Source organism: Mustela nigripes, chromosome 3 (genome assembly GCF_022355385.1).
Source record: "Mustela nigripes isolate SB6536 chromosome 3, MUSNIG.SB6536, whole genome shotgun sequence".
Lineage (NCBI taxonomy): Eukaryota > Metazoa > Chordata > Mammalia > Carnivora > Mustelidae > Mustela > Mustela nigripes.
This window is the reverse complement of record NC_081559.1, coordinates 159045622-159060654: the sequence shown is the minus strand read 5'-3', so window position 1 is coordinate 159060654 and position 15033 is coordinate 159045622. Positions and strand designations below refer to the sequence as shown.

Genomic DNA, 15033 nt, shown 5'->3' with positions numbered 1-15033 from the left:
AAGGCAAATGTTTGCTGGGGAAAATCCAACACCATGTAAGAGAATGTCTATCCCAGAGCTCTGCACCGAACCATACATATGTGCCTTGTCAAAGGTAAACACTGAAGACAGCACCGGAGAATCTGGTATGATAGGAGAAGGACAAGGGAAGCGGAGAACATGAGGAGGAGAGTAAAATCCTGTTCAACAATAAGCAGTCAAAAGAGATCTTGAACAGATCATCGAATAGCAATGTAGACATTATTTTTTTAAATAGAGAGGCAAGGGGCGCCTGGGTGGCTCAGCCGTTTACGTGTCTGCCTTCAGCTCAGGTCGCAATCCCAGGGTCCTGGGACTGACCCCCTCATTGGGCTTCCTGCTCGGCAGGGAGCCTGCATCTCCCTCTCCCACTCGCCCTGCTTGTATTCCCCCTCTCACTGTTTCTCTGTCAAATAAATAAAACTTTAAAAACAAATAAAATAATAAGATAAAATAGAGGCAAACACTAGAAGAAACAGGAAAAGGAAGTGAGCGATGCTCACTGCTGGGGTGAGAGGTAAGAGACAGGCAGGGCAATTAGGGAGAAATCAGTCTTTCAATACCATGAGCTCTAGCTATGCACATGAAATACCACATTGACAACACAGATGACGACTACTAACTTAAAAAACTGAAAGAGTACTCGTGGCAGTGTTAAAGGGAAGAGGACTCCGTCATCCAGGGGCAACTTTCAACCTGAAGATGGGGGCAGGCTGAGGGCCACATCGCTCCTTTTGCCTCGCTGGCTGGCAGGCGAGCCGTGGGCATGACAGGAGCTTCTGCAGGGGCCTGTAGATGAGCCAACTTGCCAGGTTTGTGACTCTCAAAGGCAAGAGAAGGGTGGCAGGGTCTGGACCCCGTGCAGTATAGACACAAACAAAGCAACAGGGGAATGTGGTGTGGGCTGAAGTTAGTATCTCGGGTGAAACGTGCTCGCCTGGAGACGGTGATCAGGACCCGCCGCACCCCTGCCTGAGAGTCTTCTCCGGTCCTCTGAGCTCCCAACTCCACATTAAAGCACAATGCAGCACACCCTGTGCACTGGTGGGAACTAGAGAACTATGGTGCCCAGAAGTAGCCCCACGGATACACGTGTGCGATGGGAAAATGAGCAATTCCCTCACTTACTACCACACCCTCTGTGCTGCTCATACCCTCGTCCGTCCTACCCAACTGCTCAGCCCAGTATCTGCCTCTACCCGACCAGATCTACTCCCAGACCTCCCAGGCATAGCACCTCATTACCAATCCCACTCCGGCTCCTGATTTTTCTCTCCTGGAATGCTTTTCTTTCTCACGTTGCTCCATATAAACCCAAACAACCCACGGCCCAAGTTAGGTTCACTTCTAAGACGGAGATCTGAAACAGTCCAGCCTCGACAACACTCTTCTCCCCATCTTCATGCCACACAATTACAGGACAGTAAATTCTTGGAACAAAAACACTATGATGACAGATTTCCAGATTCCTTGTAGATTGAAGAAGTTCAAGTTCTAAGAAGTCCTGGGTGGCTCAATGGTTTAAAGCCTCTACCTTCGACTCGGGTCATGATCTCAGGGTCCTGGGATCGTGCCCTGCATCAGGCTCTCTGCTCAGCGGGGAGCCTGCTTCCCCCGTCTCTCTCTGCCTGCCTCTCTGCCTACTTGTGACCTCTGTCAAATAAATAAAATCTTTAAAAAAAAAAAAAAAAGTCCCAAGAATCACACTGGAAATGGCAGTCATTATAACATAGCCCTCTGAACTCAAGACATAAAATCACTTTCCTGAAGCACTTATGTAATTTATCAACTAAATTATTGACAATTCTATACTATTAACTGTCTAATATACATTTACCTTTCTCCTCTTCAAAAAGTTTCTAGAAGGTGAGAGTCTTATATTTCCATATCCCTTTCTCAGAACTGGTTCGTGGTCACAAGGGTGTTCAAATCTGAGTTCTATCACTCAGCAGATGTGTGGCCATGATCAAATTCTAGAGGTAATATGGTGGTGGACAGTCAAACACAAGACCTCAGTTCAAAGGTCTTCTGTGATTTATGGTCCTCCGTTACTGAATCTGCCTGAATTGCAGTTTGCGTATCTGTAAAATGAAGACCATCACAGGCTTCCTTCCAAGCGGCGTTTAAGGATCTAAGGGAGTTAACACACCTAACATGGAGTAGGGTGCCCTGTGTCAGCGTAGCAGCGCACTCAAGCCAGGGGGGGTGGGGAAGGCACATGCAAACTGTGCGTCATGAAAGACCAAGGCACCCAGGTCAAGGTGTAGGCAGTCTGCTGTCTGGAGAGCTAAGAACCTTAGTGGCATTACAGAGATGAGCCTGGAACAATGGGTATGATTCCAGCTGGTCTTGTAAGCAGGGACAGAAAAGTGGCCCCTTCTTTCACAGAAGCCAGTGGTCCTCACCATTTTGGGGGGCTGTGGGGGACCTTTGGGAACTTTGGTAACATTCTCATGTGAGAGAACTCTCCTCTGTGGTCATACACAGATTCTGTTTACAAAACCAACTGCCCTTTTCTACCCACAAAATATGAAAAACTACAGAAAATACCACTGGGAATGGAGACTTCTCTTGTGCTGTCTTCTTTGGGGAGCTACGGGGTGGGAAACAAGGGGTCCGGTATTCATGAAAGCACAGCCACAACATATCCATGAACAGTCCCTCGAAGTTGCCTCACAAGTAAGAGAGAGTTGGCAGGACAAAGTTACAATTCTGCTCCCTCCTCTCGTTTTAAGAAAAATTTTTAATGCAAGCAGCTGAGACGGATATTAGGGGTAATCCTAGATCTGTTCCTATATACCAAAAAGGCAAAAAAAAAAAAAAAAAAAACAACATAAAACCACTGGTAAACTTATTTTAAGTATTACCTCACGAGTCACAAAGGCCATCTACATAGCAAAGTGGGGGACATCACCACTAAGAAATGCTACAGTTAAGAAATGGCAGAACCCCCAAAGACTTTTAAATAAGGGGTTGACAAATCAGGTTTATGATTTAGATCGATCTGGTAGCAACGGAGAGAAAAAAAAATGGAAGAGAAAACAGAGCCGAAAAGACCTAAGAGACTAAACGTTAACAAGTTGAGAGAGGACTCCCAGCTCACTGGCCACGGTGACGAGGAAGAAATGGAGTGAGCCCCGCAGAGTGCTCTCTCTGGATGACTGCTGGCTGGGTGGTTGGGGATACGGGCTCAGAGCTGATCTAGTTCACATAACCTAAGCCATTTCCTCCGACAGCGATCAAGAAGAGAGCGAGACAGACGATTTGTTAAATACTTTGGTTCATTTCGTCAATGAGCGTGGGTCCCATTGTGTGTGGGCACTGAGGACACCACACTAACCGAAACGGACGAGGCCTGAACCAGTGGACAGGTTATCTGCTAGTGGAGGAAGCTGATGAACAGAAGTTCTCTTCCATGGGGAAGGGAGGACCGTCTCAGCCGGTGTCCAGTCATAAGACAGTCCCACACACACTCTCTTTTCTTCCTCTTTGCCACCGTATCAAGAAGCCTGGCGCCCACAGGGGTAGTGGCTGAGAGCCTGGCTGTGGAGACCATCTGGGTCTACCCATCCCAGATCCAACGCCTCGGGCCCGCCACTTAACTTCTTAAACCCTTACTTTTCCATCTATAAACAGGGGCCATAACCGTCTAAGCAACGTGCTTAGTGGATAGTAGTACAGGCATGGACGGAGGCTCAACTCTATTCCACGCATTTATGGAACGATGAGATGGCCTGTGCTACTGGACACACTCCAAGTGTTAAAATGACCCAGAAGTAGCCAAAATGGAAATTAACTGGGATATAGTTTTCATTCCATACATGAATGGATAGCTAGACACAGAGATGGATATAACAAGAAAGAACAGAAGGGGAAGGAGAGAGAGAGAGAGAGAAGAAAGGAAGTATGTACTATTCTTTTTAACAATAAACTAAAACCACCATTTATGGAACAAATCTTTGTAAAAAAGTGAATGACAATGCATGTAACAGCTTTAACTACTCTCTTACAAAATTTTAGTGACCGTTTTACAAGCAAATTATTCTTATATTCATTTTCTACTATAGTTTGTTAAATATAAGCCTGATTCAAATCCATAGACAAAAATCAGAAATATGGGAGAACTGTAACTTTCTCAGGAAAGAGATATCCTTTGCAAGAGCCAAAGGATTAGGGGCTGCTCTATGCCAACTCACTTGCAGGAGGGGAAAATTCAACTCGGAGGTCTTTCAAGGCCAAAAGCCAGGACCATTAAATTCCTCGGGATGGTTCAAATAGTTGTCCTACAAATGCCTAGAAAACTTGGCTGAAATTCCCACTAAGGCAGAGGTCTCTGAACTCTGTGGGCCAACTCTGGCCTGGCACCTGTTTTTCGTGTGGCCTGCGACCTAAGAACAGTTCTTAACATTTAATGGTTTAAAGGAAAAAAAAAAACGCTTTGTGATATGTGAAAATTACATAAAATTCAAATTTCAGCATCCATAAATGCAGTTCGATGGGCACACAGCCACACTTACTCACGTATGGATTACCTACAGCTGGTCTCACACTACACCAGCAGGGCTGAGTTGTTACGACAGACACCATACGGCCCACAAAACCTAAAATATTGACTCTCTGGCTCTTTATAGAGAAAGTTCGCTTTTGCCTGTTCTAAGGGAAAGCACTACCCTGAATCTGGCCCTTGGAAACAGGCTACTGTCAGATGTGAAATTACACAGCCTTACAACCACCTCAGCATTTAGAGGCACTTAGGGAACTCTTCCAAAGGTCCATTTCTATTACTCACAGGAAGTCAAAATTTTCTCTTCTTCGCCATTTGTTAAACCCCGTAACAGTCCACAATGTATCTTGTTTAAAACAGGCAGCCGTTAAATTAATGCTTGTCTTAAATTGGTCACACCACACCTGCCTGTTTAGAGGAGCTGCCTTTATGCACGCCTAACAGCAAAGGGGAGATAGTGGACTCACAAGTCTTCACAATTAACTGAAATAACCATTTGGGCACTTGGCACGGGGTTATCACAAACAGAAAGTCTGGGTTATCTTTAAGGAATCTAGATTTAACTATTTTCAAACTTTGAAAAATATCCTCACCAATAATATAAATAAGTAAAATATCCTCACCAATAATATAAATAAGTAAAGACATACACATAACTGCATTTTTAAAATTCTAAGGTACATGTTTCTGTACACTTGAACATCTAAATTTAGGCTTTGCCTTGTAATCGACAGCATCTAAAATAATGGTGCAATTTACAACTGGCGGCATCTTGTATCCAGTGAATCCAACCCACCAGGAGATGAGGTAAGCAGATTTTAGGAGGTTCTAGTGAGAAATCCCCCTGCCGAGCCCTGCCAGCCAACGGAATCATTTCCAAAAGCCAAGACAGAGGATTTTATCCTCAATTCACTGCAAAACTACTATAAATTGTACTTGTTTGGTATTATAGGAGGAAGTCATTATTTCTCTTAATTCTCAGCAGAGAATTCAAGTTCTTTTATAGATTATACTCATAATATAGAACTCATACTTCAAATAGTTCAAATTGGGTCAAAAACTCACTAGCGAGGTATTTGGTCTGGAAATACCAAAATAATACAGCAGCTGAGACTGAACGTTAAGAACCTTCTGAGCACTTAAGTATCTAATGCTTAAAAAACTGTATCTAAATAAATACATCTTTAAAAGCCTATACTTTTTTCTAAAATAAAGATACTTAATTTAACTACAGAGGAGATGGAAGAAATGGCTGGCATGCATCACCACGGGAACCTTCTGGAAAACACGCCAGCTGCTTCCCCAGCGGTCCCCCAGCCTGATCTCCCAGCATGAACGTGTGACGCCACCTACCGCGCCATCTCCTTAACAATTCTACACCATTCCTTCCAGAGGCTGCCAAGGCAGCTGTAGAACTGCTCACTGCCTCACATCTCAGCTTCTTTCCCATTTTACCCAGTTCCCCCTTCCCTACACACCCCCCTCCCTCCCTCACATCAGTGGAAAGGGAGAAATGTCTCCTGCTTTGATTTCCAGCATCCAATGAATCAATGTTTAATTTTCTATTACAATCTAATTTGTGCCTACGAGCTTGGTTTTTTCCTAGCTGTTAATTGCAATACAAACTTCCGTATTCCGCTTTTTAAAACATCACAAGCCTTTCTTCCATTACTACGTCTGTAGTTCATAATAATTTCTATGACAATAAAGACATTCTGTCAAGGGGATGGACCCTTGTTTTACCAAACCACTCCCCAGTTATTAGACAATGCACTTTGATACTTACTTTTGCTGTTAAAAATGATGCTGCACGAACATCCTTATACATTTTTCTTATTGCTTCATTAAGATATATACCCAGAAAATTTTCTTAAGTTAAAAAATAAAATCCAATGTCTCCTTTGTTAGAGTAAAAATCAGTATGAACTCTACCGCGGACATGAGTGATACGTCAGTCAACTTCTGTACGTGTTTTAAAGTAAAATACAATGAAAACAGAGGTTAACTATATCCTCAATTCACCATAAAACTACTGTAAGTTACTTTTGCTTGCTATATTATAGAAGGGTTACAATTAATTAATATCCTCTTATCCAAGGTCACAAGGAAAACTGGGTTTGTCTGAAGTGTTCTTCCAGAACTTTTAGGTTTCAAATATCTATGTGTTGACTGACCACTCCAGATGCTTGCTGGATTAAAGGACTAAAAAGCGGTATGGGTCACAGATAATTTCTAGCAGACCGGGATGTTTTTTAAAGTGCTGTATTTTACTAATGGAGGGAAGCAGTATGAGCAGAGTTAATGTCATATAATGTCAGCTAAAACCGTGGAAACTACGTGAAAGCAGGTGAAGAGCTTTCAGGAGGAAATCTCGTGCACCACGCTTTCCCGCTCGGACCGGCAGGTGGACACCCCTGCAAGCTGTGTGCACACAGCAGGAATCAGGATGCTGGTGGCTGCGTCACCAGAAGTGGACTGTTCAGCAGCACAACTCTGAAGGAGGCGGCTGCCTCACTGTTATAAAGGTTCCTTTAAACCTGTGCTTTTCTTCCGATTCTCCTCATTCACCCTCCCATCCCTTCCACTGTGCTAAGAAAAAGCAGAAGTAAGTGAGCGAAATTAAAAAGTCCCACTGCTTCTCAAGTTTGCGACTCTCCTTGAGAATGAGCTGTGTGGCTGCTTCACTCCTCGCTCCAGGGATGCCCGTGCCAGGCACCAGTGCTGAGAAGCCCTGGTCCTGGCTGCCACCTCAGCAGACGACAGTCTAGGGGGAAGGGGTTGCATAAGAACAGACAAAAGCCAGGCTGCTCAGGGCACACTGTCCCTCCTGCCTCTCGTGAGCCCTGTCATCTTGTGAAGTAACCGGGGGTCACTCTCCTGTATATAGGGATTAGAAGAACCTTCTTCAAGGGATCTTGGGAGACAAAATGAGCTCATTTACATGAAGCACCCAGCTTAGATCCTGGCAGATGGCAACCGCTACTCAAGTGTATGGGGAAAAGCTGTGTTCCCAAAGCCATGGACCAGGGAGGTGTTAAGAGATGCAAAAAGCAGAGCATCACTGGAATTATTCAGCCCTCAGGTAGATGGCATCTGCGGCAACAGCTGTGGAGACAGCACACCGGAAGGTGGCTGGGCAGGTAACTTCCAAGGTCTTGTCCTAGCCTCAGAGTAAGGGGTTTTTATGTTTCAGGTACAGTCATACACAAGAGATACCCCTGAGAATCATCTCACTCCACAGCCCCTCAATGATCAACTTTCATTTCTACCTCCTCCAGCTCTCTCAAATCCTTCCCCTCTTCCTCACAGTATCTCAACTGTTGCCCTGATCAGACCCTGAGCATCTCCATCCTCACAGGAACCTTAACTCTGGAAATCGTCTAATTGCTCTCTCTGCTTCTCTGAGATTTTGCCAAAGGTCTATCAACTTCTCAGCTCTCTTGGCCTTTTAAAATTAAAGGCTGGGTGGGGGAAGCTTAAGGAGGAGAGATCATACAAACTATTAAGCTGCAAGGCAAAAGGAGACCTACCACTGAAATGTTACAAGTAAGACCCCCTTTTTGGATTCCAGTATGTGGTATGCCAGAAGTTTCTGAGTCTAACCCACAGGCTACTCTTTCAAACTCTACAGAAAGTCCTCTTCTTAAACAACCTTGCTCTCTGCAACCCACCACTGCTTCTGGACCCTCTGGTTGCTACAGGCAGAGGTCTGATGAAAGGTTATGTGTTGCTGGTGAAGTGTGTTTAATGAATCCGAAATGGCCAGGACTTGAAGAGAGCTTGAGAGCCAGACTAGTAACTCGTCTTCTGGGGGAAGCCCTCTCTTAAACTGTTTCTGAAAGTGATGACCTTTCCTCAAGAATCCTCAAGATTCCTCAAGAATCTGAAAAAAAGAAAAAAAAAAAAAAAAGACTCTGCAAGACAGGAATCAGAGATTCATCTTGCCATCAATCTAGCTTCTCCAGCATGAAGGACCTTCTTCTGAAGTCTAACTAAAAATCTCTCCTGTTGGCAATTAGTTTATTCCCTTCCCTTTACCTCTCTCTACAGCGGAGAGGAGGAGGGGGAGAATAAAGGGACTCGTGTTCCATCGTCAGGAACCTGTTTCTAACCATAGCCAACCTAGGCAGAAATGCCTGATTTTTAAAAACAAGAGGAGGAGGGGAAAAAGCAGCAGATTTTTTATGCACAAATTCTGAAAGTTGTTAGGATCACTATTAAATCCCACCCAACCCCCAACCACCTCAGCCAAACAGGAATTTGTGTTGTGGCTTTTCTGACAGCCCAAGGTCAGCCTTTTGTTAATCTCCGGCTGCCAGGGAGATAATCTGGCTTCCACAGGGTCATTGACTTCCCCCCACCCTTTTTCTTTCTTTCTTTCTAACATTTTATTTATTTATCAGAAAGACAAGAGCATAGGTGGGGGGGGGGGCAGAGGGGGAGAGAGAGAGAGAAGCAGGCTCCCCACTGAGCAGGGAGCCCTGATGTCGACTCAGGGGCAAGATCCCAGGGCCTGGGATCATGACCTGAGCTGAAGGCAGACATTTAACGGACTAAGCCACCCAGGTACCCCCACTGCCATTTTCTTAACTGTGTTCTTCAACCACTCAAACTCAAAGCAAGGTGCCACACAGCAAAATACTTTCTGAAACCAACACAATAAACCCGTATGTAATGTTAATCTGGATTAGCACCCACAAAATGGCATGGCACAACAGGCTCTACGAAGTTTAAAATTTTCCTATTTATCTCTAAATAGGAATTTTCCTACATTACTCAAGTCAATGAGATGCCATTTTGGCTAAATAGTAATCTCGCTGCTTTTGGAGTGCTCGGACTCCAAAGGAATCATGTTCCCTACTCTGGGATTTAACTAAATACCGGGTATTACTATGATTCCAATCTTCACTAGTATTAGCAAGACAGATTAAAAGAGTTTTTAAATCTCGATTTGCATAAATTTTAATGTGAAGAAAATCTGTTTCTATAATCTACATGTTTGGTATTTAACACATTTTTCCTTTTAGGGCCAAATTTTGGTTGAGGCGGGGAGAGAATGTGGTATTACATAACATATATTCAGAGCGTGATTTCTACCAAGGTGTCCAAAAAGGAGGGTGCTTAGGGTACCCTGTAACGGAATGCAGCGACTCAAGGGGGCACTGTGGGATTTTTTTTAAATTTCAAGGAAAACACAGCAAGAAGTGGCAGGTATCACACTCACTTCCACTCTTAAGTTGTTTGGACCTGACTACTTAAAATGCAATGGACAGTTAGGTATTTCGTTTGACCTATGGGCACCATGGAAAAAAAAAACCAAAGATCATAGAGCATTATGAACTAATAGAGTTTGTGTGCCCCCTATGTCTTAAGCATTGCTATGGTTTGGTTGGGAAACTGGAGGTTAGATTAACCCAGGGAATGATTCCAGGATCTGGTAACTCATCCATCCTCCATCTCAGTAGTGTTTGAGAAACTACATATCCGGCTAATAATATGTGTTCGTTTTTAGAGGAGAAAAAAAAAAAAAAAGAACATTTATTTTCTACCAACAAGAGCCCCCAGAGGATGCGTCCACAGAGGTCACCCTGAGACTATTCAGCCTGGGAGAAAAGCCATCTGGCTTAGAATCTGATAGGAAGTGAAAGCAACATGTTATTATGTCAGTGTGGATTCCCAATAAGACAGGGACAAAAGAGCAGCATACATTATTACAAGCTACAAGGATCTTAATACAGCGATGAAGACCAGCGAAAATGACAGAACTAGATCATTCCAACCCCCACTTGGGGTCTCAGAGTGTGGCTTTGGTATATTTAGAGTTTTTAAGTTGGAATGCAAGCATTAACTCCTTTCATTCGAGTCTAAGCAGTCTTCAAACATGGGGAGCCCTGCTTAAAAAGAATTATGTTCTCCAACCCTGGAAATCTAGATATGGTCTCCACCTAAAAGAAGCAGTGCTCCTTGAAGAAATGGCTGATTCCGGGTCTGGGATTATAAATGGACAAGAGGAGCATCAAGGATCCTGTCAACTAGACAGCCAAGAAGCCATGGTTCTGTCAAAAGACCCCAGGGGGCCGACCTGAAGAGGCGCCCACTGCCCAAAGATAGTACAATTTGAGCATCAATAAGGATTTTAACTAAAATGTACAAGCTTTTTAGAGAAAGCTTTTATTTTTTTCCCTTTGAAAGTCTCAAAGGGTACGGAATAATAGGTTATGGTTTTCTTTAGGCTTACTGGTAAAATATATCAAGATAGTTTACTTTTCAATTGGACACCCCCAGCTCTTCTCCTCTTAGGCCTCTTTTCATGACTTCATGTGTTACATAAAAACAAACAAGCAAACAGAAAAACCTTCACTGGTCACCATTAGAGAATGACAGACCAACTTGCCACTGGGACAACTGATAAATAACAAAACCAAGTATATTCACCCAGGTCACAAGTACCACTGTGTAAGCAAATCATGTATGAGGGAAAATTGCCCTTTACAGAAGTATTCCAGCTAATGAATGAACAAGGAGTGATGGCATGTAATTATATTGCAAACCCTAATGAGTCACTGAGTCCAGGTGTTAGATATTCATGGCTGCTGGCATCCCCAAAGACAGAATCAGCCAGACATTATCTGCCTCTTGCTTGAAGAACCAATGACCAATTATAAAGTAATATTGCAGCAAAAAAGGGGGGGGGGCGGTGGATATGACTGTGGGAAGCCTCTAGATCCGAGCGCTGATCTACTGGGAATACAGAGGACTACATTACAGGCAGTCAGACAAATCTAGTCTGTAGGACGAACTAGTTTCCGTAACAAAAAATTAGAATCTTTATTAATACAGATTGACCCATAGCTCCTATTTAAAATAAACCACTAGAAAAACATGTATGAGACAGCTGGAAATCTGAGCACTTAATAGATCTCTTATGCTATTAAGGAGTTATTATGTTAGGTATAATAAGGACTTCTTAAAAAAAAAAAAAAGCACAACATCATCTTTTTTAAAAAAAGCTTTCAAAATACTGTCAGAAGAGCTGAGATTCGGGTGGTATATTTAGCCTACATTTTGGAGTAGATTACAACCTACTTATGAGAAATAATAAATCTTTCTTCCCCAGGAATATGCTTCTATAAGAAACACACACACACATACACAGAGAAAAAGAAAGGTTCACTGGGAACTTTGAGAAAGTAGAAACATTATCAGCAACACAGTTTCCTGTCTTAAAAATGTCAAGTTGGTAGAGCATGATGACCAAGAAGATAATGACCAGTAACCACTGCTAAACAATTCCCCAGCCCCTCCTGTCAACAAACCAGGAAACCATCACAGTTGGCTTGAGTCTATGGTCCCAAATCCTAGTGACTCCAAATCACCTGCAACCTGGAAGCTTTTCTGAAGAAAAAAGTCTATTATTAGTGGAGCTAGGGAAGTCCAGTTGAAAGTGTAACTATTTTGAATCTATGTTAGTTTGAATAAAACCTCCCTGTTATTCCATGTTTAATTCTGAATCTTTCAATGGGAGAAAATAGAAAGCTTCCTCTAAAAAGCCAAGTTGGGTGCACTTTAAGGATTTACTCATGGTTCTTAAATTCTCTCAGCACCCCAATTCCTACAAATGTCAGAGTATCCTTGGATCTGGAGGTCTATCTATACAATGCATACCTTTTCAGCCATTCCACCTGGCTTCCATTAAAAATACACACCACCCTTCAGAAAGCCGTGAGCAAACCACGCCCAACAGCGCACTAACACTAACGTGTGAGGCACAGGCATTATCGTCCCGGCAACACTTCTCAAGGCTCACAACTGCAACATTCAGGTGACATTCTGATGCATCTTCACTGTTTAGCAACTCTCTTGGTTCCTCAGACTCAAAAACCTCAAACTTGGTTTAGATTTCTCATTACATCAGCAGGACAATAAATGTACCCTGGGATTTCTTGTTTAGGAAGAAAGGCAGGAAAAAAACTTACAGCTAACTAAATATCCAGAAACTCGGAATGAAGGAAAAAGTTCCTTAAGCCAGTAATTTTACCAAAATTGTGATCATTACAAACAGCTATTTCTTTAAAGAGACTTACTGACCAAGAGGAATTATTTAAAGGGTTGAAGGAAAACATGTGTTTACTGTGATCAGGACACAGGATTCTGCAGAACTGACCCCCCCCAACCCCAAGAGCCCCCTCAGCGTCTGACACGCTGGGCTTTGTGCACCTGGTGGTGGCAGAGCCTCTTCTTAAACCACTGCTCAAACACAGGACGTGCTGGGTGAACACGAAGAAGAACTATTCACGTGCAGCATGCTTTCTCTCAGAAATTCCACACTGTTCTCAGTGTATCAGCTGGTACACATATATGTAATATAAGGAATGAAACTGTTTTATTCCCATTTTATATACAGAGAAATCAAGTCAGGACCTGTCCTGACTTCAGTGAGGTCACAGAGTGACCCACCACAATTTAAGAAACAGAACAAATATGTCAAACTCTGTTCTGGTTTAGACTTAACACGCCCTTGGTATTTACCCTTCCATGCGTGCCGTCCGTTCTAGATCCCTCCAATCCTGTCCAGTACGAGCGCCATCCCACATATGTCATTTTTGCATTAACCACTCCTTGAGCACCTACTTGTTCCAAGCACTGTTGTCAGGCACCGTGCTGAACACAAAGATGATGGGACACGGAGAGGTTAATACCTAGAGGACTTATACTTTTCTTATGAGCCAGGCAGTTTAAGATAATCTATATAAAGGACGAATGACTTTGAGGACTCTTCCAGTAAAGACATGTTTTCCATAATCATATTAAATAGGTTTAAAAACTTTAAGTATGAACAACGAAGAACAGAACAAGACTTAAAAATGTAGCAACCTCTGCTATTCTCATTTCTCTAGCTCTACAACCAAATTTCTGGGTTCCAATTCACATGTCAAGTCAGACAGCAGTCATACTAAGCCGAACTGGTATCTAGAGTTTTATACCCTGGCTTAGTAATTTGAGTTTGGTAATATTTTTTTAAAGAATAAGCCAGAACTTATTTAAATAAAATACATGAACTATCTACATTTTAATATCCTCTAAGGAAAATAAAACACATTTCACTCTACTATCAATCTTTTGACTAAGCAGCTCATAAGTTTGTTTCAACAATGTAAAAATAGAGCAAACACCCTAGAAACATCTAGAAGCTGTCATACAGTAGACGTGTGAACATCTCCAGGTTGAATGACTTCACACCTACCGTAGTGTCATTGCTGGTAACATAAACCAGGACATCAGAGGAGTTCCTGCCATTGATATACCGGTAGCAGTTCCAGACACAGCTAATCAGGTAACCCTGTAAATGAGTAGTGATTATTAGGTCTCTGATTTCCAAACTTCAGACAATTTTCAGTCCCCCCCCCACAGAAAGCTGTATTACAGAACTTTTATTTACTACTTGTAAGTGCACATAGTAACTCTACTAAATCAAGAACTCTTTACAATTACAAATGTTCGGTATAGAACTTTCTGGCAGCTTATCCTATCACAGCCGCCCTCTCCCAAGATGGTAGGCGGTGGTGGTGGGGACACGGGAGAGCAGGAGAGTATGTAGCTGGAAGGCACAGTTGCCACAAACACTTGCTTTCCTCAATGTCACAGATCAATCCATGTGTTAACCCATTTTTCATCACTTTTTTTTTAAAGATTTATTTATTTATTTGACAGACAGAGAGACCACAAGTAGGCAGAGAGGCAGGCAGAGAGAGAGAGGTTAGCAGGCTCCCCGCTGAGCAGAGAGCCCAATGCGGGGCTTGACCCCAGGACCTTGAGATCATGACCTGAGCCGAAGGCAGAGGCTTTAACCCACTGAGCCACCCAGGTGCTCCTCTCATCACATTTTTAATCTCCGTCTTCAGAATTTTTCTTCTACATGATTATATATGATTAAACTAATCACATTCAAGTTAATTTTTAAAAACCATTCACAGCATATAAATTTGCTTTCTGGTCAACAGAGGTCTCTAAATCATCTCCATCTTCATACTAAAGTATCCGGAGAAGACCATTAAAATCAATGCCCAGAATAAAGCCAAGGATAAAAGTACAAGTTCATGGGAGACGTGCAGACTATGAGCCTCTTGCCCTTCCACTCGGAGCACCTAGGAGTGGATTAGAATTAGAGGACGTCAAAATCCCTTTCCCACTTTACACTTTTTTATCAAAAAATGTAAAGATGTGGAGAAACCGGAACCCTCGTTCGCTGTGGGTGGCAATGTGAAATGATGCAGATGCTTTGGAGAACAGTTTGGTGGCTCCTCAAAGGGTTAAAGAGTGACCATACGACCCTGCAGTTCCACTCCTCCGTGTATGCCCGTGAGAAAGGAACGCGTGCGTGCCCACACGCACTCTTGTACACGAATGCTCAAGCAGCGGTATTCCTAAGAGCCAGAGTGGGGAAGTGACTGCAACGTCCATCAACCGATGATCAGTTAGACAGAATGTGGTATATTCATGGGGTGGGTATC

The 15033-nt window shown here is 43.0% G+C and overlaps 1 protein-coding gene across 1 annotated transcript in view; it reads right to left on the bottom strand.

Moving 5' to 3' along the window:
• Positions 1–15033, bottom strand: part of LAPTM4B (lysosomal protein transmembrane 4 beta) — a 77699-nt gene that overhangs the window by 6104 nt on the left and 56562 nt on the right. Inside the window, exon 6 of the mRNA XM_059394912.1 lies at positions 13767–13862. Within this exon, the coding sequence (XP_059250895.1) occupies positions 13767–13862 (96 nt within the window). The remainder of the gene's footprint in view (positions 1–13766; positions 13863–15033) is intronic.